Source organism: Schistocerca nitens, chromosome 5 (genome assembly GCF_023898315.1).
Source record: "Schistocerca nitens isolate TAMUIC-IGC-003100 chromosome 5, iqSchNite1.1, whole genome shotgun sequence".
Classification (NCBI taxonomy): domain Eukaryota; kingdom Metazoa; phylum Arthropoda; class Insecta; order Orthoptera; family Acrididae; genus Schistocerca; species Schistocerca nitens.
In genome coordinates this window covers 847446483-847472019 of record NC_064618.1, presented here as the reverse complement: position 1 = coordinate 847472019, position 25537 = coordinate 847446483, and the positions used below count along the sequence as shown (strand labels likewise).

Genomic DNA, 25537 nt, shown 5'->3' with positions numbered 1-25537 from the left:
CGTTCAGCAATGTAATTCCAACAGGGCAGTTGTCATTGGATAATGACCCAGAAATTACATCCTTGGATTATATATTCAATATTATTTAATGGTTGTGTATATTGGGATTGTATATGTGATGGGTTTTATGTAAATCACAGGAACCATACCTTGGATTAGGTATTGTAATCTGTTTGTGTCAAAAATCCTCCAAACATAAGTTCTAAGACCTTCTGAGCAGCTACTTAAATGATATATATCAGTATTTCTCCAGAGCTCCATTGTCCACTTTGTTGTTTGAATACTGCTCTGTCATGTCTTCACATTATAGGGACTGTGTGGGATATTAATAAATTAAATGTTTCAGTATATTTAGAGGTGAATCTGTTGTAACTATAGCAGTAATCTTCTAATCAGATATTGCATCTTATTGTCAGAATGACTAAGGAAGGAGCTCTTGCAGCTATTAAGTAAGTATTTCCTGCAGAGTTGTGGATCACCAGCATTGGGAAATGGAGACACAAATCAAGTGACTAGTGATTTTTCCTAATATATTGCATTTAGTGGTCTGAAATTTTGTTTCAGTGAGCCACAGCTGCCCATTAATACAATATCCCATTATTATCCCTGAGAGTGCTTTCATGATCTGAAATGTGTTGCTAGAAATACCAAATTCTTCCAGCAAACTGGTTTCTTCCTCACAAGTTTTGCATATGCCATATCTCAAAGACAGTCCTATGTTATTTAATACTGTCATCTCTTTCATTCCCTGCATATTTCAAACAATAAAAAAGACAGAATTACTTACAGTGTCAGTGTTTGTTATGAGACACTATGTTCCTTAAGTTCAAAATTTCTGCAAATACTCATAATTTGCACTATAAAAGTAAAGTAAACACACCATTCCTCCATTTTCTCCCCTTACTCTGTTTTATGTTCCCCCTTTTTTACCTCCTTATGTATGTATTATTTTATTCTTGTTTCAATTGTCATGTCACTCGGCTGAAGAGCGGCGGATTGTGCTGCTGACAGCCCTCCCCTGCCCATATGGGGCAGGGGAATGAAATCACAATTAAAAAAAAAAAAAACACCATTCTAATGATGACCACTTGCAACAATGTCCTAAATGTTGGTCTGTAAAATGACATGTTGTTGTGGTCACATTCATGGAAAAGTTTTATTGAAGAAAACATAAAAGCTTTAAACAGATGGAAGGATGTAAACCAAGTAGGAAGGTTTCCCTGTAAAGCTCCTGTGTAATGAATCTACTTGTATCTTCTATTACTTAGTCTGGTGTTCACAGGTGGAAACGTTCTGTCAGTCAAACACTTGAGTCCGACACGCTTGTGTATCCGGATGATTCTAGCACATTCCTGTCTTCACAGCTTTTCATGTAACTAGGCTTTTGTTTCTCCTCTCTCTGTATGGTTGTATTTCTAATCACTGGTTGCTGCATTCAGTCTCTCTGTCTATATAATTTCACTATTAAGACAGAATTTTTCTTATGTTTCTTTTTTTGTTTCCACTTTTGTTTCTCTGTCTTTGCTTCAATAATCTCACTTAAAAAGTATTTTAATTCTTTAAATTTATGTATGTATTTTGTAAAGGCGATCTTTGATTTCTAATAGAGAATAATACATTTCATTAAAGGATAAGTGATTGTAAAGTTATGTGACATTGCTACATCCATATGAGATGCAAAGTTTGGTCATTTTGCACCTAGAAATATATTTATAAAGGATTGTAACTGTGTTTTTTTGCATCTGTGTATGTAACAATTTGTAAAGTTCTTTGTTTGTCTGCTTAAGGTGCTTATCTTAAAGAGCAGTTCTTTGTAATATAATCACATGGTATATTTGATGTGTCATATATTAACTGTGTTTTTTAATGATGAAGAAATAAAAATGTAAACATTGATTGTGATATGATCCAGCCTTTCATTAATTAACAGTTAAGTCATTCCTGTGAATTACATACCTGTTATTCAGTAATTTGTAGTTGTGCATGGCAATTTAATCTTATTGATTTTCTTTATGTTGTATATCATTGATTAAATGAATCATTGTTCCTAATGGTCCGATGACATTTTTTTTTTTTTTTTTCAGAGGATTTCACTCTCAGTATAGTAAAGGAAACAGAAGTCTTCCAAGAAGGTACTTATTTTTTCACTCATTAAATGTATCTAGTTGTTAGCAGTCAGAATTTAGTACTGACAACAGTGATTTAATACATGATTTCTATCAGAGAAAGTAGTGTTTATTAATTTTAAACTATATAAGCTATGATAAATAACATCTCACAAGTGTATCTACAGCTGTACACTCTCACCTAGAAGTAGGTGTATATGTAAGAGAAGTTTGAGGATCAAAACATCTCCAAAACTCAAGGTTGTCTTTTATGTATAGTGACGGTGTTATCACTGCTTACTTACACATCAGTTATAAGGTTTTTATTTGTCACTTTTTCATTTGCAATTTCAATTTGTTACTTTTGCTGGGACTCTGTCCAATAATTTCAGTTCTTATCTTTATTTTATTTGTTTTGTGCAGTTGGTGCCTAATAGATATCAAGTATTTGAAGGAAGACATATTTGAAAATTTTCTAGGGCTGGTGCTAAGATAATTATTTATTTACTACTAAGAAAGAATTGTTTTAGTAGCATAGCTTGCTTGTTTTAAAATATGACTTTAAAAAATTCATTGAAATAGAAGCATCACTTGTTGTCAATAATGCCTGGAACTTTTGTGATGTAACATTCTGTAATAATATCTTATTGAGAATCCAGTCATAGAAGGTGATTAAATTTTCATGGGCTTTCAACTGAGTACTCCACAGCCACAGCCAAGTTGGAGGTAGCTGACAGCTATGTAGCTGATGGTGTCATTATTGTATAACGGTGCTAACATTTATAATGCAACAGGTAATGAGTCCATTAGCTGACGTTTCGTGTCACAACCACACAGAATGGCACAAGTGAGCAACAATTTAAGAGGGGCTCAGGTATGAGAAAAATTAACCCATGCAAAATAACATAAAATAACAATGAAAAATACTAGAATTAGGAACTTTTTGGAACATTCGAAAGGAAGAGGTAAAATGGGAAAGAAAAGAGGGGCTGGGGGATCAAGGGAAAATAATGCACATGGTGCAAGGGTCAAGAGACAGAAGAGATCAGAAAGATTATAAAACCGTATAATATGGATTGTTGGTAAATTGTTCTGTATGGAAAGAATAAAAATTAGTGTACATAGAGAACTCAGACAATAGCTACAGGGAAGGGATTGCAGGATGAAGGTTGGGGGAACAAAGAGTGCTGTCTAGTGGAACATACAGGGGCCACATGAAGGTGTGACAAAGCTGCCACCAGGTGCAGCATTGGGAGGCTGTGAAGAGGGGGGTGGGGCAGAAATAGAGAGGAGCAGGGGGCTGAGGGGTGGGGAGATGGGCCCATGTGTTGGCAGAGAGCATCACACGAGTGTGAGGGGACATGAACAAGGAGGAAGAGACAGGACAGAGGGGCAGAAACTTTTGGGTGTCTAGTGTGGGGACAATAGTTTACCACAGTTTGAGGTTCGGATAATTTCAGGAGGAAAGAATGTATTGTGAAGATAACTCCCATCTGCACAGTGCAGAAAAGTTGGTGGTGGAGTGGAGGATCCAGATGGCCTGGGTAGTAAAACAGCCGTTGAAATCATGCATGTTATGTTCAGCTTCATGTAGTGTTACAGTGTGGTCTACATTGGTCTTGGCCATAGTTTGCCAGTGACTATTCATCCTGGTGGACAGCTGGGTGGTAGTCATTCCTACATAAAAAGCTGTGCAATGATTTCAGCATAGCTGGTATGTGACATGACTGCCTTCACAGGTGGCCCATCCTCATTGCGTAGGATAACGGTGTAACAGGACTGGAATAGGAAGTGCTGGGTGGATGGATTGGGCAGGTCTTCCACCTGCGTCTTCTGCAGGGATATGCTCCTTGTGGCAAGGGTTGGATCAGGAGTGGCATAGGGGTCGATTAGGAGTGGCTTAGTGGTGGACTAGGACATTGTGCAGGTTGGGTGGGTGATGGAACACTACTTTAGGAGGGGTGGACAGCGTCTTTGGTAAGATGTCAGTCATTTCAGGATGTGATGATAGGTAATCAAAACCCCGATGAAGGATGTGGCTCATTTGTTCCAGTCCGAGGTGGTATTGGGTTACAAAGGAGGCACTTCTTTGTAAATGGTTACTGGGGGTTGTGGGAGGATTTTCAGATGTGTAAGGAAATGGCATGAGAAATCTGTTTGCTGACTAGGTCTGGGGAGTAATATCTGTCAGTGAGGCCTCAGCATACTGGGCAGGGGAATTCTTGTCACTGACCATATGGCCAGGCTGTATGGGAGGCATTTTTTGGGGTGGAAGGGATGACAGCTGTTGAAATACAGGCATTGTTGCTGGTTGGAGAGTTTAATATGAATAGAGGTGTGGGAAATGCCATGAGAAAGAAGGAGGCAACGTCTAGGAAGGTGGTACACTGGTTGAGGAGGACGAGGTGAAGCAGATGGGAGAGAAGGTGTTGAGATTGTGAAGCAATGAGGAAAATACAGTATGTCCCTGAGTTCAGATCATGAATATATTGTTGATGAACCTGAAACAGACTACGTGTTTGGAGATTTGGGAAGCTAGGAAGGTCTCCTCTAGATGGCCCATAAAGAGGTTGGCATAGGAGGGTGCAGTGAAGGTGCCCATGGCTGGGCTGTGGATTTGTTTGTGTACCTTTCCTTCAAAGGAGAAGTAGTTGTGAGTTAGCATAATGTTAGTAAGGTGGGAGAGGAATGAGGTAGTGTGTCTGGAGTCTGAAGGACATTGGAAAGGTAGTGTTCAATAGTGACAAGACCAAGGGCATGAAGGGCTGTTGGTGTATAGGGAAGTAGTCTCAACAGTGACAAGCGGAGATCCAGGAGGTAAAGGGGTGTAGATGGCAGAGAGTTGGTGAAGGAAGTGGTTGGTATCTTCTGGGTGGGAGGCTAGATTACGGGACTTGGTTGGAAGTGTTAGTCAATGAAGGCCAAAATTCCTTAATTTTAGGCATAATAACCAGCTACAGTGGGGCACCCAGGATTGTTGGGCTTGTGGATTTTGTGGCTCATGTAGAAGTGGGTGTGTGGAGTTTCATGGGGTAAGGAGCAAAATTGATTCAGGGGAGAGGTTCTGGGAAGGGCCTAAGGCTTTAAGCAGGGTTTGGAGGTTTTGTTGGACTTCTGGGATGGGATCACTCTAGAAGAGTTTAAAGGTGGATGAGTACTGTAATTGGCAGATGACTTCTGCCAGGTAATGACTACAATTCATAATGACAGTGGTGGAACCTTTGTATTTTTTTTTATTTTATTTATCATTTCTAGTTCTGTAGGACCAAACTGAGAAGGAAAGCTCCATGGTTATAGAACATGTCAGTACATGAACGTACAACATAAAAGTAATAACAGATAAAATAAAATGTTTATGAACTCTAAAAAGATGCCAAGCTATAAATCTGTGTGAAGACAGTCAATAATATAACACAGGAATCAGCTTAATTTTTCACAGAACTCTTCAACAGAATGGAAGGTGTGACCCATGACAAAACTCTTCAGTTTGGATTTGAAAGTATGTGGATCACTGGCGAGATTTCTGAATTCTTGTGGTAGCTTATTGTAAATATATGCAGCAGAATACTGCATGCCTTTCTGCACAAGAGTCAAGGAAGTGGATTTCTACCTAGTATTAATTGAGTGAAAGCTGCTAATTCTTGGGTTTAAGCTGCTATTGTTAACAAGAAATTACAGTATGTGGGTAGGATGAATAGGTCAGGATATAGATAAGACTGAGATGGGAGGCAGCTGTATGGCATTAGAAACTGAATGAGAGTAACATGGAGTCATTTATCAGAAGTCCATAATGCTTGAGAAAATTTGGAGCAGGCCCTTATCCATCAGTGAATGTCAATTGGATGCTGCTTGTGAGTATCATATGCTAAAGGCTCCTTTCCTTTTTATGATGTTTAAAGTAGTGTGGTACTGAAACTTCCTGGCAGATTAAAACTGTGTGCCCGACCGAGACTCGAACTCGGGACTGGCAGAAGTAAGGCTGTGAGTACCGGGCGTGAGTCGTGCTTCGGTAGCTCAGTTGGTAGAGCACTTGCCCGCGAAAGGCAAAGGTCCCGAGTTCGAGTCTCGGTCGGACACACAGTTTTAATCTGCCAGGAAGTTTCATATCAGCGCACACTCCGCTGCAGAGTGAAAATCTCATTCTAGTGTGGTACTGTTCACTTCAAATGCAGGAAACTGTTTTCATAATAAGAACAGAAAGGCGTGCATACCATGCTGTGTATATGAACTATGACCTTATGAAGCAAGAGACATCAGATGGAAGCAGGTTATATAAGTATTTAAATAAGTTATTACTGAAAAATTAAACAGTGAAAATCTGGACTGAAATAACAGCTATATGTGGTTTCAGTTACCTGAGTCCTGTGTGTGAGTTGCATTTGCGTGTGTGTGTGTGTGTGTGTGTGTGTGTGTGTGTGTGTGTGTCTGTCTGTCTGTCTGTCTGTCGCCTATTGTTGATGAAGGACTTACTGGCTGAAAGCTTTATTTGTGACAGTCTTTTTGTTGTGCCTATCTGCGACTCAGTATCTTCGCTATATGGTGAGTAGCAGCTTTCCTTTTTGTAATATTGTAACTACGTGAAAAGGACAGATTGCTACTCATCACACAGTAGTGGTGTTTAGTGGCAGATGGGCATAACGAGAAAAGACTGATAGATGTTATTAGCTATTGGACAATGTCCTTCATCAGAATACAGACAAAACACACACATTCACACATGCGTAACTTGCATACACATGGCAACTGTCATCTCCAGGCACTAAAATCTGTGGCTGCCTGAGGTGAGCAGAGGTCTTTGCCAGGGCGGTTAGAGGGGGTGCAGAAGTGGCATGTGGCAGGGAGTGAGAGTGGGCTAAGGGTGGAGTAAGATGCTAGTGCTATCTATGGGATGTGCATGGACATGGTAGAGACAGGACACTGGGCTGCTAGGTGCAGTATTGGGAGGACAGAGGGGAGGGGGGAGTTGTAAAGGGAAGAGGAGAGAAATTGAAGTAGAGAAGGGAAAATCACTTTGCAGGTGTTACAGGAGTATAGAAGGCGTATGTAGGGGTGAAGTGGGAACTTGGAAATGAATCAGTAGGTGGGGTACTAGTTCGAGCTAAGGCTGTGACCGGGGGTGGGGGTGGGGGGGGGGGGGGTTAAGAGGAATAAAGGAAAATTCCCATCTGAACAATTAAGAAAAGCTGGTGTTGGTGCAAAAAATCCATATGTCAGAATCTGTGAATCTGTTGTGGAAGTCAAGCACATCATGTTGTGTAGCATGCTCAGCAACTGGGTGATACAAGTGCCTCATGGCCACGGTTTGTGACAGGATTGGAGTAGATAGTAGTGGGAGGATATATGTGATATGTTTCGCATCTAGATCTGCTGGGAGGATGTGAACGATAGACAATGGCTAGGGAGCAAGGGTGGTATAGGAATGGACAAGGATATTGCATATTTTGTGTGGACAGAAGAATACCTCCGTGAGAATGATGTGGAGGATAGTGGGGAGAATATTTCTCATTTCATGATATGACGAGAGATAACAGAAACTCTGGTGGAGAATAAGATTCAGTTGCTCCAGTCCTAGGTGGTACTGAGTCATGACGAGGGTACTCCTTTGTGGCCAGACGGGAAGAAGGGAAGAAGATGTTTGGGGGATGGTAGTTGACTGGGAAGACAAGGCATGAGAGATCTGTTCCTGGGAAAGGAAATTGCTCAAGAATGGCCACATCATTATCTCATTCCACAACAAACCTACCAACTACCAACAATACCTCCACATCAACAGCTGTCACCCATTCCACACAAAGAAGTCCTCTCTGTACAGCCTAGCCAGCTACGATCTTTGCATCTGTATAAGTGATGTGCAGACGCTCTTCAAATATGCCACTGGTCTCTCTGAGGTCTTCACAGACTGGAATTACCCTCCCCATCTTGTCCAGAAACAAATCCCTCATGTGCCTTTTCTTCCCAGTCACTTACCGTTCCCCATATATCCATTGTCCAGCCACAAAACAGCCTCTCATGAATCAGTGCCACTCTGTATGGAGTAACAGGATCATGTTCTCCACCAGTGTTTCGATTACCTCTCGTCGTGCCTCAAAATCAGGAATATCCTCCCTACTCCTCCCACAGTGACATTCCACAGTATCCTTGTCCACAAGGGCATCCCTCCTCCAAACCCATTGCCCCCATGGCTCACATTCTTGCAACAGATCTAGATGCAAGAAGTATCCCATATATCCTCTCACTACCACCTACACCTATCCTGTCACAGGCATCTCATACCCACCATAGGCGGGGCCACTTGCGGAAGCACCATCTGATCTACCTACTTAGCTGCAACCAACGGGCTGTATTGTACGTGGGCATTATCACTGATAACCTATCTGTCGAGATGAATGGCCACAACCAAACTGTGGCCAAAAGACAGCTGGACCACCCAGTTGCTGAGCAAACCACCCAATATAATTTTCTTGACTTCCACGATAGCTTCACAGCCTGTGCCATCTCGATTTTTCCTACTAATGAATACTTCCTGCAATGTATCCTTCATTTCAGTAACCCTTCTGACCTCAACTTTTGCTAATCTATGTCCTCCACATGCCTATTCCCTTCTTTGCTCCACTCCCGTCCTATACACGCCTTCTTTCCTTCCAGCACCCCTGCATAGGCCTCTCCCCTTCTCTACTTCTCTCCCCTCCCCTCTGCCCTCCCCCCTCCACCCTCCCCTGGTACAACCTCCTGATGCTGCACTTAGCAGCCCACTATTCTATTCCTACCATATCACAGACAGCACTTGTATCTTCCACCACCAATACTCTGCTTTTCCTCCACATCACTGCCAAAACCCCTATTGTAGCCCCACTACACACCCCATCAAAGATCACTGCTAACTTCAGATGTATTTGTAGCCAGACCTTAGTGCCCAGAGATGACAATAGCCATGTGTGTATGATTTATCTGTGTGTGAATATGTGTGTGTTTGGTTTGTATGTGTTTAATGAAGGACAGTCTGACAGGTAATAATATCAATGAAAATATAAAAAAATTTGAAAACATGATATAATTGGACAGATAAAAGAAATCTGCTCACTAACGGAAATTCTTTCTTTCTCATTCCGTCTGATAAGTCTCCCCTGACTTGGAGATCTGGGAGACTTTTCCAAACTCTCCCCGTTTCATAAACCTTGCCAGTCCTTTTGCTTCATTTCTCTCCCTTCCTAGTCAACTCTTTGGCTAGAAGAAGGAGCCACTGGCTTGAAAACTGGCACATTTCCTTCATCTTGATGTATGTTTTCTCTTGCTGCCACTTGGTAAGTAATTTTTTTTATCTACCCAATTATGTTGTCATTAATAATATCCAACAGTCTTTTTTCATTGTGACTGCCAGTCACTCAGTGCCTCCTTTATGTGGTGAGCAGCAAACTATTCTTTTCACATTGTTGTTATTACTGAACAAGTGTGTGTAACATTGAATTTCTGTTGCTTTGAGAGATGGTTCTTGTGGAAGTAATTGATGAAATTTTGTTTTTCTTTTTTGTTAAATACATAGAAATTATACTTTTCAAAATTTGTGCTGTATTATTTTTAAGCTTGCAAGTAATTACTTGAAACACAATTCAATAGTACAATATATTTTCTGACAGTCCTACAGTGCATCTTATTAACAATGTGAAGTTTTCATTCCCTGAAATTTATATAATTAAAAAGGTATGCATTTTTAGTAGAAATGGGCTGTAAATAATGATTTCTTTAAAAGATGAAATGTAAAATGAATGCTCACGAGTATTTCATTTTCTCATATTAGGAGTAGAAGAGATATTAGTTACAGAGCTTCAAGAAGGGGATGTGTTATACTCAGTCAGTGCCTACGAAGCAGAAAATGAAGATGCAATGAATCTTGTTGAGGGTGAGAAGGTTTACATCATAGGTAAGTGTATGATAAACTGTCCAAAGGCTAATAAACATCAATAAGTATTTTCAAATAACTCATTGAAAAACTTACTATTATTAAGGTAAATGTTTTAAGAGTTATTCATCTAGGAACATGTAGCAGGTACTCACAAAACTCATAACTGATTATGAACAAATTGTTGGAATTTTAAGTTTATCATGTGTGTTTTATTTTTGCCTTCATTTGTATATGTGCAACGTATAATGTGTTCCAATAGCAAACAGCAACTGCCTTTGTGGATGATGTCAATAATCTGGGCAGTTTATCTTGTATCACAAATATAATAATTTCCTGCTTTTAAGAATTTATATTTGTTGTTATTTTTGTGGTCATCAGTCAAATGGCTGGACTGAAGCAGTCTTTGGAGTGAAGAACATAACATCGTGCCTTCACAAGTCAGTTCATTTATTCATAACTACATCCACCTGAATCTGAGTCATGCTCTCTCTCACTATTTTTACCATGCACACTTCCCTTCATAGCAAACTGACTATCCCTTGATATCTTGGGATGTTTGTTATCAAACTATTTATTCTTTAAGACTAGTTGTGCTATAAAGATGTATACTTCCTCCCTCAATGCAGCACCTCTGCTGTACTTATCATACCCAGACATCTAATCTCAAACATTTTTCTGTAACATATTTATCAAAAACATCTATTCTTTTCTTTTCTCTAGTGTTTTCAACCTTTTTTCAATCTGACCAAGTACTTCCAGAAGGAACTTCTTAATTTCATTTTTGTATTTGATGTTAAAATTCTCTTTTTCAGAAGTAGTTTCTTGCTATTGTTGGTCTGCATCATATATGTCCTCTCTACTTCGGTCACCATGAATTAATTTACTCCCAAGTAGTAAAATCCATCTGTTAAGTTAGTGTCTTTTTAATATCCTTAGCATCACAAGATTTAGTTTGAGTGCACTTTGTTACCATTGTTTTACTTTTGTTAATGCTGATTTTACAACCTCTTTTCAAGACACTACCCATGCTTTTTGACCTATCTTCCAAGCCCTTTGGCATCTCAAACATAATTACTATGCCCTCAACAAAAGATTTTTTTTTAAATTCTTCTCCTTCAAATTTAGCACCCTTTCAAATTTCTATTAGGTTGCCTTTGCTGCTTGTTCATTGTACATGTTGAATAACACAGGGGATAGGTTGCAACTGTGTCTCACTGCCTTGTCCACTACTGCCCCCTTTCATATCCTTCAGTTCTTATAACTGCAGTCATCACAAATTTATAAATTTCTCTGGAACCGAAACTAATCCTCCACAGTATGACTTCCACCAGTCATTCTATTGTTCCATAGACAATTTCTGCTAGTTTTTTTGCAATCACGGTTGTGTAACTCAAGGCTTGGCAACATTTTTAGCATTTGTCTTCTTTGGTATTGGGATTTTTAAATCCCCCTGGAAGTCAGAAGTTATTTCTCACAGTGCACATATCCAGTCAACCAGGGGGGAACAGTTTTGTGATGGTTGGTTCCTCCAAGGACATTAATAATTCTGAGGGAATGTTGCCTATTCTAGGTGCCTTGTTTCTACTTTGGTCTTTCTGTGCTCCTCTCGCAGTGTTTTATTTTACTTTATTTACACGTCAAGTTCCACAAGACCAAATTCAAGAGCAAATCTCCAAGGTCATGGAATGTGTCAGTACATGAAATTACATTACAAAAGTAATAACAGTTAAAAATAAATGTTTATGAACCCAAAAATGTCAGTCCATAAGTTTAAGTAAACACAATCAACAATACAATAAGAATCAGCTTAATTTTTCAAGGAACTCCTCAACAGAATAGAAGGATTGACCCATGACGAAACTCTTCAGTTTGGATTTGAAAGGGCATGGATTACTACTAAGATTTTTGAATTTGAGTGATAGCTTATTGAAAATGGATGCAGCATTATACTACAGACCTTTTTGCACAAGAGTTAAGGAAGTCCGATCCAAATGCAGGTTTGATTTCTGCCGAGTATTAACCGAGTGAAAGCTGCCTATTCTTGGGAATAAGCTAATATTGCTAACAATAAATGACAGTAAGGAATATGTATATTGAGAGGCCAATGTCAAAATACCCTGACTTATGAACATGGTTCAACAAGAGGTTCGTGAACTTACACCACTTATTGCCCAAACCACCCATTTCTGAGCCAAAAATATCCTTTTAGACTGGGAAGAGTTACTCCAAAATATAATACCATATGACATAAGTGAATGAAAATAAGCAAAGTAGACTAATTTTCATGTCGAATGATAACTCACTTCTGATACCGTTCGAATAGTGAAAATGGCAATATAAGTCTTTGAACAAGATCCCAAATGTGGTATTTCCACGACAGCTTACTATCTATCTGAGCACCTAGAAATTTGAACTGTTCAGTTTCACAAATATGGAAGAGGAGTGGCCCGAACACTGATCCCTGGGGCACCCCCCACTTGACAGTACCCCAGTCAGACACCACATCACAGCCATTATCAACATTGTGAATAATGACCTTTTGCTGCTTGTCACTAAAGTAAGAGGTGAACCAATTGTGAGCTACTTCCCCTGTTCCGTAATGGTCCAACTTCTGGAGCAATATTTTGTGATCAACACAATCAAATGCCTTAGTTAAATCAAAAATATGCCAAGCATTTGAAACCTTTTGTTAGCCCACCCAGTAGCTCACAGAGAAAAGAGAATATAGCATTTTCAGTTGTTAAACTGCTTCTAAAGCTGAACTGTACATTTGATAGCAAATTGTGTGATATAAAATGATCAATTATCCTTACATACACAGCCTTTTCAATAACTTTTGCAAACACTGATGGCATAGAAATAGATCTAAAGTAATCTACATTATTCCTTCACCATATTTATAAAGCGGTTTTACTACCAAGTACTTTAATCGCTCAAGAAACTGACCATTCCTAAAGGAAAAATTACAAATATGACTAAATACAGGGCTAACATGTGCAACACAGTACTGTAATATTCTGCTAGACACTCCATCATAACCATGAGAGTCCGTAGTCTTCAGTGATTTAATTATTGACTCAATCTCCCTCTTGTCTGTATCACAGAGGAGTATTTCAGACATCAATCTCAGAATGGCATTTGCCAAGAACGTTATATGTAGAAACTAAATTTTTATTTAATTCACCAGCAATGCTCAGAAAATGATTGTTAAATACTGTACATATATTTGATTTATCAGTAACAGAAATATTTTTACTGCAAACTGACTTTATATCGTTGACCTTGTGCGGCTGATCAGACACTTCCTTCACAACTGACCATACGGTTTTAATTTTATCCTGTGAATTAGCTATTCTATTTGCATACCACATACTCTTTGCCTTCGTAATAACATTTTTAAGCACCTTACAATACTGTTTGTAATGGGCTACTGTAGCTTGATTGTGACTACTTCTAACATTTTTATATAATTCCCGCTTTGTTCTACAAGATATCCTTATCCCACTAGTCAGCCACCTGGGCTGTCTTTTACTGCTAGTGAATGATGGATTCAATTATAGCAGATGTAAATATTAAACCTGTAAATATTAGAAGTTTAATTTTAATTAATGTACATAATTTTACTATTTATTGACTGAGGATCATTAAAATTAAAAAAAAACTCAAGTTTTTCTGGTTACATTTTTGTAATGTGTTTGTCTGACATGTTTCACACCCAGGAGGATCCCCTCTTTTGTGGGTCTGTGGAATGAATAATTAATCTAATCTAATTTAATCTAATAGCCTTCCCATCTTTGATTAGTACTGGTTTGCCATCGAAGCTCTTGAGGTTCATCAGCTACTTACCTTTTTTTCTCCAAAGGTTTCTTTAACTTTCCTGTTCATGACATCCATCTTCCCTTAAGTTATCTCAGGTGGAGAATCATCGTTAGGTGTAGAAGTAACTTCAGGCATGCCTGAGTGATGTTTGTTGGGACCCTTGCTGTTTATGGAGTATGTTAATGACCTTGCAGGCATTATTAATAGTGATGGCAGACTTTTTGCATATGATGGAATTATCTGTAATGAAGTACTGTGTGAAAGAAGCTGCATAAATATTCAGTCAGATCTTGATAAGATCTCAAAGTGGTGCAAAGATTAGCAACCTGATTTAAATGTTAAAAAGCGTAAAACAGTTGTAGTTGTTGTGGTCTTCAGTCCAGAGATTGTTTTGAAGCAGCTCTCCATGCTACTCTATCTTGTGCAAGCTTCTTCATCTCCCAGTACCTACTTCAACCTACACCCTTCTGAATCTGCCTAGTGTATTCATCTCTTGGTCTCCCTCTACTATTTTTACCCTCCACACTGCCCTCCAATACTAAATTGGTGATCCCTTGATGCCTCAGAACATGTCCTACCAACCGACCTCTTCTTCTATTCAAGTTGTGCCACAAATTTCTCTTCTCCCCAATTCTGTTCAATAGCTCTGCATTAGTTATGTGGTCTACCCATCTAATCTTCAGCATTCTTCTATAGCACAGCATTTCAAAAGCTTCTATTCTCTTCTTGTCTAAACTATTTATCGTCCATGTTTCACTTCCATACATGGCTACACTCCATACAAATACTTTCAGAAACGACTTCCTGACACTTAAATCTATACTCAATGTTAACAAATTTCTCTTCTTCAGAAACGCTTTCCTTGCCGTTGCCAGTCTACATTTTAAATCTTCTCTACTTCGACCATCATAAGTTATTTTGCTCCCCAAATAGCAAAACTCATTTACTACTTTAAGTGTCTCATTACCTAATCTAATTCCCTCAGCATCACCCGACTTAATTCAACTACATTACATTATCCTTGTTATGCTTTTGTCGATGTTCATTTTAGATCCTCCTTTCAAAACACAGTCCATTCCGTTCAACTGCTCTTCCAGGTCCTTTGCTGTCTCTGACAGAATTACAATGTCATCGGTGAACCTCAAAGTTTTTATTTCTTCTCCATGGATTTTAATTCCTACTCCTAATTTTTCTTTTGTTTCCTTTACAGATTGAATAAAATCGGGGATAGGCTACAAACTTGTCTCACTCCCTTCTCAAACACTGCTTCCCTTTCATGCTCCTTGACTCTTATAACTGCCGTCTGGTTTCTGTACAAATTGTAAATAGTCTTTTTCTCCCTGTATTTTACCCCTGCCACCTTCAGAATTTGAAAGAGGGTATTTCATTGTCAAAAGCTTTCTCTAAGTGTACAAATGCTAGAAATGTAGGTTTGCCTTTCCTTAATCTATCTTCTAAGACAAGTTGCAGGGTCAGTATTGCCTCACATGTTCCAACATTTCCACGGAATCCAAACCGATCTTCCCCAAGGTCAGCTTCTCCCAGTTTTTCCATTCGTCTGTAAAGAATTCGCGTTAGTATTTTGCAACCATGACTTATTAAACTGATAGTTTGGTAATTTTCACATCTGTCAACACCTGCTTCTTTGGGATTGGAATTATTATATTCTTCTTGAAGTCTGAGGGTATTTCGCCTGTCTCATACATCTTGCTCACCACATGGTAGAGTTTGGTTGGGGCTGGCGCTCCCAAGGCTGTCAGTAATTCTAATGGAATGTTGTCTACTCCCAGGGCCTTGTTTCGGCTTAGGTCTTTCTGTGCTCTGTCAAACTCTTCACGCAGTATCATATCTCCCATTTCATCTTCATTTACATCCTCTTCCATTTCCATAATATTGTCCTCAAGTACATCGCCCTTGTATAGGCCCTCTATATACTCCTTCCAACTTTTTGCTGGGTTCCATCTGAGCTCTTGATATTCATACAAGTAGTTCCCTTTTCTCCAAAGGTCTCTTTAATTTTCCTGTAGGCAGTGTCTAGGAAGGTACCCGTGGTATAGGGGTAGCGTCTTTGATTCATAATCGAAACGTCTTTGGTCCCGGGTTCGATCCCCGCCACTGCCTAAATTTTAATAAATAATCAGCATTGGCGGCCGAAGACTTCCGGCATAAGAAGTCAGCCTCATTCTGCCAACGGCCTTGTCAAAGAGGACAGAGGAGCGGATAGAGGTTCAGGGCACTCTCTTGTCCTAGGGGTGGGAAATTGCCCCTAAAGGTGGAAGAATCAGCAATGATCAACGACATGAGGATGCAGAAGGCAATGGAAACCACTGCATTAAAGACACGTAACGTGTATCCACAGGACATGTGGCCTGTAATTGAAGAAGTGTCATGATGATCTCTCCATTGGCAAAAGATTCCAGAATAGTCCCCCATTCGGATCTCCGGGAGGGGACTGCCAAGGGGGAGGTTACCATGAGAAAAAGATTGAATAATCAATGAAAGGATAACGTTCTACGAGTCAGGGCATGGAATGTCAGAAGCTTGAACGTGGTAGGGAAACTAGAAAATCTGAAAAGGGAAATGCAAAGGCTCAATCTAGATATAGTAGGGGTCAGTGAAGTGAAGTGGAAGGAAGACAAGGATTTCTGGTCAGATGAGTGTCGGGTAATATCAACAGCAGCAGAAAATGGTGTAACAGGTGTAGGATTCGTTATTAATAGGAAGGTAGGGCAGAGGGTGTGTTACTGTGAACAGTTCAGTGACCGGGTTGTTCTAATCAGAATCGACAGCAGACCAATACCGACAACGATAGTTCAGGTATACATGCCGACGTCGCAAGCTGAAGATGAACAGATAGAGAAAGTGTATGAGAATATTGAAAGGGTAATGCAGTATGTAAAGGGGGACGAAAATCTAATAGTCATGGGCGACTGGAATGCAGTTGTAGGGGAAGGAGTAGAAGAAAAGGTTACAGGAGAATATGGGCTTGGGACAGGGAATAAAAGAGGAGAAAGACTAATTGAGTTCTGTAACAGGTTTCAGCTAGTAATAGCGAATACCCTGTTCAATAATCACAAGAGGAGGAGGTATACTTGGAAAAGGCCGGGAGATACGGGAAGATTTCAATTAGATTACATCATGGTCAGACAGAGATTCTGAAATCAGATACTGGATTGTAAGGCGTACCCAGGAGCAGATATAGACTCAGATCACAATATAGTAGTGATGAAGAGTAGGCTGAAGTTCAAGACGTTAGTCAGGAAGAATCAATACGCAAAGAAGTGGGATACGGAAGTACTAAGGAATGACGAGATACATTTGAAGTTCTCTAACGCTATAGATACAGCAATAAGGAATAGCGCAGTAGGCAGTACAGTTGAAGAGGAATTGACATCTCTAAAAAGGGCCATCACAGAAGTTGGGAAGGAAAACATAGGTACAAAGAAGGTAGCTGCGAAGAAACCATGGGTAACAGATGAAATACTTCAGTTGATTGATGAAAGGAGGAAGTACAAACATGTTCCGGGAAAATCAGGAATACAGAAATACAAGTCGCTGAGGAATGAAATAAATAGGAAGTGCAGGGAAGCTAAGATGAAATGGCTGCAGGAAAAATGTGAAGATATCGAAAAAGATATGATTGTCGGAAGGACAGACTCAGCATACAGGAAAGTCAAAACAACCTTTGGTGACATTAAAAAAAGCAACGGTGGTAACATTAAGAGCGCAATGGGAATTCCACTGTCAAATGCAGAGGAGAGAACAGATAGGTGGAAAGAATACATTGAAAGCCTCTATGAGGGTGAAGATTTGTCTGATGTGATAGAAGAAGAAACAGGAGTTGATTTAGAAGAGATAGGGGATCCAGTATTAGAATCGGAATTTAAAAGAGCTTTGGAGGACTTACGGTCAAATAAGGCAGAAGGGATAGATAACATTCCATCAGAGTTTCTAAAATCATTGGGGGAAGTGGCAACAAAACGACTATTCACATTGGTGTGTAGAATATATGAGTCTGGCGACATACCATCTGACTTTCGGAAAAGCATCATCCACACAATTCTGAAGACGGCAAGAGCTGACAAGTGCGAGAATTATTGCACAATCAGCTTAACAGCTCATGCATCGAAGCTGCTTACAAGAATAATATACAGAAGAATGGAAAAGAAATTTGAGAATGCGCTAGGTGACGATCAGTTTGGCTTTAGGAAAAGTAAAGGGACGAGAGAGGCAATTCTGACGTTACGGCTAATAATGGAAGCAAGGCTAAAGAAAAATCAAGACACTTTCATAGGATTCGTTGACCTGGAAAAAGCGTTCGACAATATAAAATGGTGCAAGCTGTTCGAGATTCTGAAAAAGGTAGGGGTAAGCTATAGGGAGAGACGGGTCATATACAATATGTACAACAACCAAGAGGGAATAATAAGAGTGGACGATCAAGAACGAAGTGCTCATATTAAGAAGGGTGTAAGACAAGGCTGTAGCCTTTCACCCCTACTCTTCAATCTGTACATCGAGGAAGCAGTGATGGAAATAAAAGAAAGGTTCAGGAGTTGAATTAAAATACAAGGTGAAAGGATATCAGTGATACGATTCGCTGATGACATTGCTATCCTGAGTGAAAGTGAAGAAGAATTAAATGATTTGCTGAACGGAATGAACAGTCTAATGAGTACACAGTATGGTTTGAGAGTAAATCGGAGAAAGACGAAGGTAATGAGAAGTAGTAGAAATGAGAACAGCGAAAAACTTAACATCAGGATTGATGGTCACGAAGTCACTGAAGTTAAGGAATTCTGCTACCTAGGCAGTAAAATAACCAATGAGTACACAGTATGGTTTGAGAGTAAATCGGAGAAAGACGAAGGTAATAAGAAGTAGTAGAAATGAGAACAGCGAGAAACTTAACATCAGGATTGATGGTCACGAAGTCACTGAAGTTAAGGAATTCTGCTACCTAGGCAGTAAAATAACCAATGACGGACGGAGCAAGGAGGACATCAAAAGCAGACTTGCTATGGCAAAAAAGGCATTTCTGGCCAAGAGAAGTACTAATATCAAATACCGGCCTTAATTTGAGGAAGAAATTTCTGAGGGTGTACGTCTGGAGTACAGCATTGTATGGTAGTGAAACATGGACTGTGAGAAAACCGGAACAGAAGAGAATCGAAGCATTTGAGATGTGGTGCTATAGACGAATGTTGAAAATTAGGTGGACTGATAAGGTAAGGAATGAGGAGGTTCTACGCAGAATCGGAGAGGAAAGGAATATGTGGAAAACACTGATAAGGAGAACGGACAGGATGATAGGACATCTGCTAAGACATGAGGGTATGACATCCATGGTACTAGAGGGAGCTGTGGAGGGTAAAAACTGTAGAGGACGATAGAGATTGGAATACGTCAAGCAAATAATTGAGGACGTAGGTTGCAAGTGCTACTCTGAGATGAAGAGGTTAGCACAGGAAAGGAATTCGTGGCGGGCCGCATCAAACCAGTCAGTAGACTGATGACCAAAAAAAGGCAGTGTCTATCTTACCTCTAGTGAGATATGCCTATACATCCTACATTTATCCTCTAGCCATCCCTGCTTCACCATTTTGCACTTCCTGTCGATCTCATTTTTGAAATGTTTGTATTCCTTTTTGCTTACATCATATACTGCATTTTTGTATTTTTTCCTTACCTCAATTAAATTGAATATATCTTCTGTTACCCAAGGATTTCTACTAGCCCTCGTCTTTTTACCTACTTGATCGTCTGCTGCCTTCACTATTTCATCCCTCAAAGCTACCCATTCTTCTTCCACTGTATTTCTTTCCCCCATTCCTGTCAATCGTTCTCTAATGCTTTCCCTGAAACTCTCTACAACCTCTGGTTTAGTCAGTTTATCCAGGTCCCATCTCCTTAAATTCCCACCTTTTTGCAGTTTCTTCAGTTTTAATCTACAGTTCATAACCAATAGATTGTGGCCAGAGTCCACATCTGCCCCTGGAAATGTCTTACAATTTAAAACTTGGTTACTAAAGCTCTGTCTTACTATTATATTATCTATCTAAAACCTTCCAGTATCTCCAGGCCTCTTCCATGTATACAACATTCTTTAATGATTCTTGAACCAAGTATTAGCTATGATTAAGTTATGCTCTGTGCAAAATTCTACCAGGTGGCTTACTCTTTCATTTCTTACCCCCATTCCATATTCACCTACTATATTTCCTTCTCTTCCTACTATCGAATTCCAGTCACCCATGACTATTAAATTTTCATCTCCCTTCACTAGCTGAATAATTTCTTTTGACTCATCATACATTTCATCAATCTCTTCATCATCTGCATAGCTAGTTGGCATATAAACTTGTACTACTGTGGTAGGTGTGGGCTTCATGTCTATCTTCGCCACAATAATGGGTTCACTATGTTGTTTGTAGTAGCTTACCTGCACTTCTATTTTTTTTATTCATTATTAAACCTACTCCTGCATTACCCCTATTTGATTTTGTATTTATAACCCTGTATTCACCTGACCAGAAACCTTTTTCCTCCTGCCACTGAACTTCATTAATTTCCACTTTAACCTATCCATTTCCCTTTTTAAATTTTCGAACCTACCTGTCTGATTAAGGGATCTGACATTCCACGCTCCGATCTGTAGAATGCCAGTTTTCTTTCTCCTGATAACTATGTCCTCCTGAGTAGTCCCCACCCGGAGATCCAAATGGGGGACTATGTTACCTCCGGAACATTTTAGCCAAGAGGACACCATCATCATTTAACCATACAGTGAAGCTGCATGCCCTCTGTAAAAATTACGCCTGTAGTTTCCCCTTGCTTTCAGCCGTTCACAATACTAGCACAGCAAGGCTGTTTTGGTTAGTGTTACAAGGCCAGATCTGTCAATCATCCAGACTGTTTCCCCTGCAACTACTGAAAAGCCTGCTGCCTCTCTTCAGGAACCACTCATATGTCTGGCCTCTCGTCAGATACGGTACGGCTATATGTGTCGTTGAGGCACGCAAGCCTCCCACCAATGGCAATGTCCATGGTTCATGGGGGGTATAATGAAAAAAATATAGTATACTATGAGTATAATATGAATGAGTCACAGCTGGAATTGATCAGTTCATACAAACACCTAGTAGTAACACTTTGCAGGGATATCAGATAGGCTCAGTTGTGGGTAAAGCAGGATTTAATTTATTGGTAGGATACTGGGGAAGTGCAAGCAGTCTACAAAGGAGATTGCTTACAGATTACTTGTGTGACCAGTTCTAGAATATTGCTCAAGTTTGTGGGAGCCTTACCAAATAAGACCAATAGGGTGTATTGAATGTATACAGAGAAGGGCAGCACGAATGGTCACATGTTTGTTTGATCCATGAGAGAGTGTCACAGAGATACTGAAAGAACTGTACTGGGAGACTCATGAAGAAAGATATAACCTATCCTGAGAAAACTTTAAATGCTGACTCTAGGAATATAGTACGACCTCCAATGTATTGCTCAAATAGGGATTGTGAGGATAAGATTAGGCTGATTACAGCATGCACAGAGGCATTCAGAGTTATTCTTCCTACACTCCGTACGTGAATGGTACTGGAGGAAACCCTAATAAGTGGTGCAATGGGATGTACCCTCTGCTATGCACTTCACAGTGGTTTGCAGAGTATAGAGATAGATGTAGAGGTAGAAAGTCATATATGCTTGTACAGCCATGTGTTTCTCCTTTAACCATTCCTGTTTCTGGTTGTATGCCATCTGTCAATGACATTTTTTCAAATGTCCGAATTCGCAAGTTCAAGTCCCAGTCCGCTACACAGTTTTAATCTGCAAGGAACTTTCAAATCGGTGCACACTCTGCTGCAGAGTGAAAATTAATAATTACAATATAATATAGTTATCCTATGTTGATGATGGTCAAAGTAGAGAGGTTATAAAATGTAGACTTGCGATGGGAAGGAAAGCATTTTTGAAAAATAGAAACTTGTTAACATCAATTACAGATTTAAGTGTCAGGAAGTCTTTTCTGAAAGTATTTGTATGGAGTGTAGCCATGCACATAAGTGGAACATGGACAATAAACAGTTTAGACAAGAAGAGAATAAAACCTGCTGACATGTGGTGCTACAGAAGAATGCTGAAGATTAGATGGGTAGATCATGTCACAAATGAGGAGGTACTGACTAGAATTGGGGAGAAGAGGAATTTGTGGCACAAATTGACTACAAGAAGGGATTGGTTGGTAGGACGTGTTCTGAGGCATCAGGGCATCACGAATTTAGTGTTGAAGGGAAGTGTGGACTGCAAAAATTATAGTGGGAGACAAAGAGATAAATACAATAAGCAGATTCAGAAGGATGTAGGTTGCTGTAGTTACTTAGAGCTGAAGAAGCTTGCACAGGATGGAGTAGCATGGAGAGCTTCAAACTAGTCTTTGGAGTAAATACCAAAACAACAACATGTCATCTTCACTATTTAATCTCTCAAAGAAACTCATGCATCTTCTGGTGCATTTCCTTAACTTATTTCTTTTAATCATTATCTAATGCTTAGTTTGGACCTCTTAATAACCTGAACTGTTTTCAACTTGACCAAGTCCCATATCCTTAATTTTTCTGCAAATTTTTCATTTCAGTATGCATTTCATAACTAATTGATTGCCACCATTGTCCAGATTTGCTCCTGAAAATGTATACCAGTTTAAAATTTGGTTTCTAAACCTCTGCCTTACCATTCTGTTACCTATTGGGAAACTTAAGCAGTCAACAGTTCTCTGTCATGTAAACAATGCTCTTTTATGATTCTTAAATCAAGTGTTAACATTGATTAAACTGAATTCTGTCCAAACTGATTCCCATCCCACCCACTATCACTACATGGTCCTCTTTTGTAAAGTCCTTACATAAAGCCCCTAAGTTGTCTATCACATGACTTAATCCTGCATGTGTCTTGAAGATACTGGTGGCCTGGTACACTGCCCCCGAACTTTCCTGTAACTGAGGGCCTACATCTCGCCCATGGCAACTACCTAGAAGCAGCACTTTCTTCTTCCTAACACTTTGTATACTCATAGGCTTCTTGGCCTCAGTAGAAGTGTGCTGCACATTTTCTGCTCCTTGTTCTACCTGAGGCTCTTCTCCACTTAACTCTGGCAGTGGTAGATACCTGTTTTGGTGTTGATGATAAAACTGTCAGATCGCGTTCTCTTTCTTCCTATCCTCCTACCAGCTGCCAGTTCCCTCCTCCCCTTATCTCCTTTGGTCCTTATCAGTTCCTTCCTTGCTTCCTCCAACTGTGCCTGAAGGGCACAGATTTTTCTTTCCTGTTCCCCAATCAACATGTTCCTACTGCATACTCTGCAGTTCCAGGAGAGAGCCTCTTCTGTTCTCCCAACATTTTCCCCACTGTATCCCCACCCCAGTGATAATATTTCCTCCAAGATTGGCAACAAATCCCTCTACTCACTACTCTATAACAGCACCCACATTTCTCACTCATGGTCAGTTTCAAAAGAATAATTAAGTTTGTCAAGGACACGAGATTGGCTGTATGTAAACAAAAAATGACACAAAGGTCTTATGTGCGGTTGTTGTTTTTGTACTGATATAGAGATACACTTAAAGAAGAATGAATTAGTAATTATTTTGCTTTTAGAAAATGTACGTATCAAGCATGTTTGGTCATGTTTTTAAATGTTTATAACTTGGAAAATTTAGGCCTAGATCACGTCTGTCTAACTAATAAACAATATGAAATGTGTTAGTTAATATGATTTAGAAACATTTAATTATAATTTTATTGTGACAATAGACACTGATGAAACTAGTAACTTTCTTTTTTTAATGAATTTTACACTATCAAGAAAACTTGAATAGAATTTTTTGTGTCTATGTCACACAAAATTTCGGGTTATATCGCGATTATCGGAACTGCAGATAACACGAAGTTTTTTCAAGAACAAGCTCTGCTGTGACACTAATACTCAGTTGTGTGACAAGAATGGACACGACAGCAAGTACACGAAACAAATAAAATTTAAATTCGACACTATTTCCTCTTAAATAAGTTTTTTTAGCAGACAAAGAAATTACCTTTGATCTCACTCGGGGGCCATCATGAATACCTGTGGATCGGGGAAGTGATGATGATGGTGGTGGTGATGATTTGGATCTCTCGATGGAGTACTCAGGAGGATGTTGTCATAAGAAAAAGCAAATCTAGTGTTCTATAGGCCAGAAGACAAGAATGTTCAATCACTTAATTAATTAGGTAGGATAGAGAACTTTGAAAGATAAAGTGGATAGACTACAGTTAGATACAATAGGAATTCATCAATTGCAGTGACAGGAAAATCATCATTTATGGTCAGATAGGTTCAGGAATATTAACACAAAATCAAGCAGAGTTAACTTAGGAATTAGTCTAATAATGATTAAGAAAATAGGAAGCAGGTGAACTACTAGAAAGAAAATAGTCAATGAATTATTGTAGCCAATCTAGACACAAAGCCAAGACCCACCACAGTAGTACAAGAGAATATGGCTACCAGTTCTGGAGATGATGAACAATTGAAAGAATGTATGATAAGGCAAAAGAAATTATGCTGTTCATTAAGGGATACAAAAATGTATTTTTTATGGCAGACTGGAATTTGATAGTATGAGAAGGAAGACCAGGAATAATACCAGGAGCACATAGACTGAGGGAAGGAATTGAAAGGGGAGACGCCTGGTAGACTTTTGCAAAGAGCATAATTTCATAATTTAAAAAACTTGGTATGAGAGTCATGAAAGACAGTTTTGTTATGTGAAAGAGACATGGACACATTACAAAGTTTTAGGTGGATTATAAAATGGTGGGTGGAGAATTTGGGGATGTGTTTCACACTGCAAAACATGTCCACAGACAAATGTGGACTCTGACCATAGTTATTTATGAACTTCAGATTAAACCTGGAGAAATAGCAGAAACAGTAGGAACTTAAGGAGATGGTACATGGACAAATTGAAAGACAAATGGTTGTTGAGATTTTCCAAGGGAGCATTAGGCAACAATTGACTGAAACAGGGGAATACAATAGAACATGAATAGGTAATTATGAGAGATGAAATAGCAAAGGATGAAATAGGAAAATGACAAGGCCCAGAAGAAATTGTGGAAAACACATGATATATTGATTTTTGTTGATGAAAGGAGGAAATAAAGCAGGCATAATGAAATACAGATGTCTAAAAAATGCTACTGGCAGAAAGTGGAAAATGGCAGATCAGGGGTGGCCAGAGCAGAAACACAATGCTATGGAAAGATAGATGCTGTGTATAGGAAAATGAAAAAAAAATGCCTTTACAAGAAAGAGATGCAGCTGAATGAATGTCAAGAGCTTGTGTGGGAAGCTAACACTAAACAAAGAAAGGGGAACTAAAAGTGGAAGTAATACACAGTAGGGTTATACAAAGGAAAAGAATGTGAAGACAACATTGCAGAAATGGAAGAGGCATTAGTTGAAGATGAAGTGGGAGACATCATACTGTGTGAAAAAATTGACAGATCACTGAAAGGCCTAAGTAGAAACAAGGCATCTGGATTGAATGAGCTTGTTTCAGAATTGCTAATATCGTTATGACAACTAAACATGATGAAACTGTTCCGTCTTGTATGCAGGATATGTGAGACCCAAAAAAGACCCTTATACTTCAAGACAGATGCAGTA

General features: G+C 39.3%; 1 protein-coding gene across 1 annotated transcript in view; it reads left to right on the top strand.

The window, feature by feature from the left end:
* Positions 1–25537, top strand: part of LOC126260755 (titin) — a 530053-nt gene that overhangs the window by 404767 nt on the left and 99749 nt on the right. Inside the window, exons 130-131 of the mRNA XM_049958094.1 lie at positions 2085–2132; positions 9901–10023. Of these exons, the coding sequence (XP_049814051.1) occupies positions 2085–2132; positions 9901–10023 (171 nt within the window). The remainder of the gene's footprint in view (positions 1–2084; positions 2133–9900; positions 10024–25537) is intronic.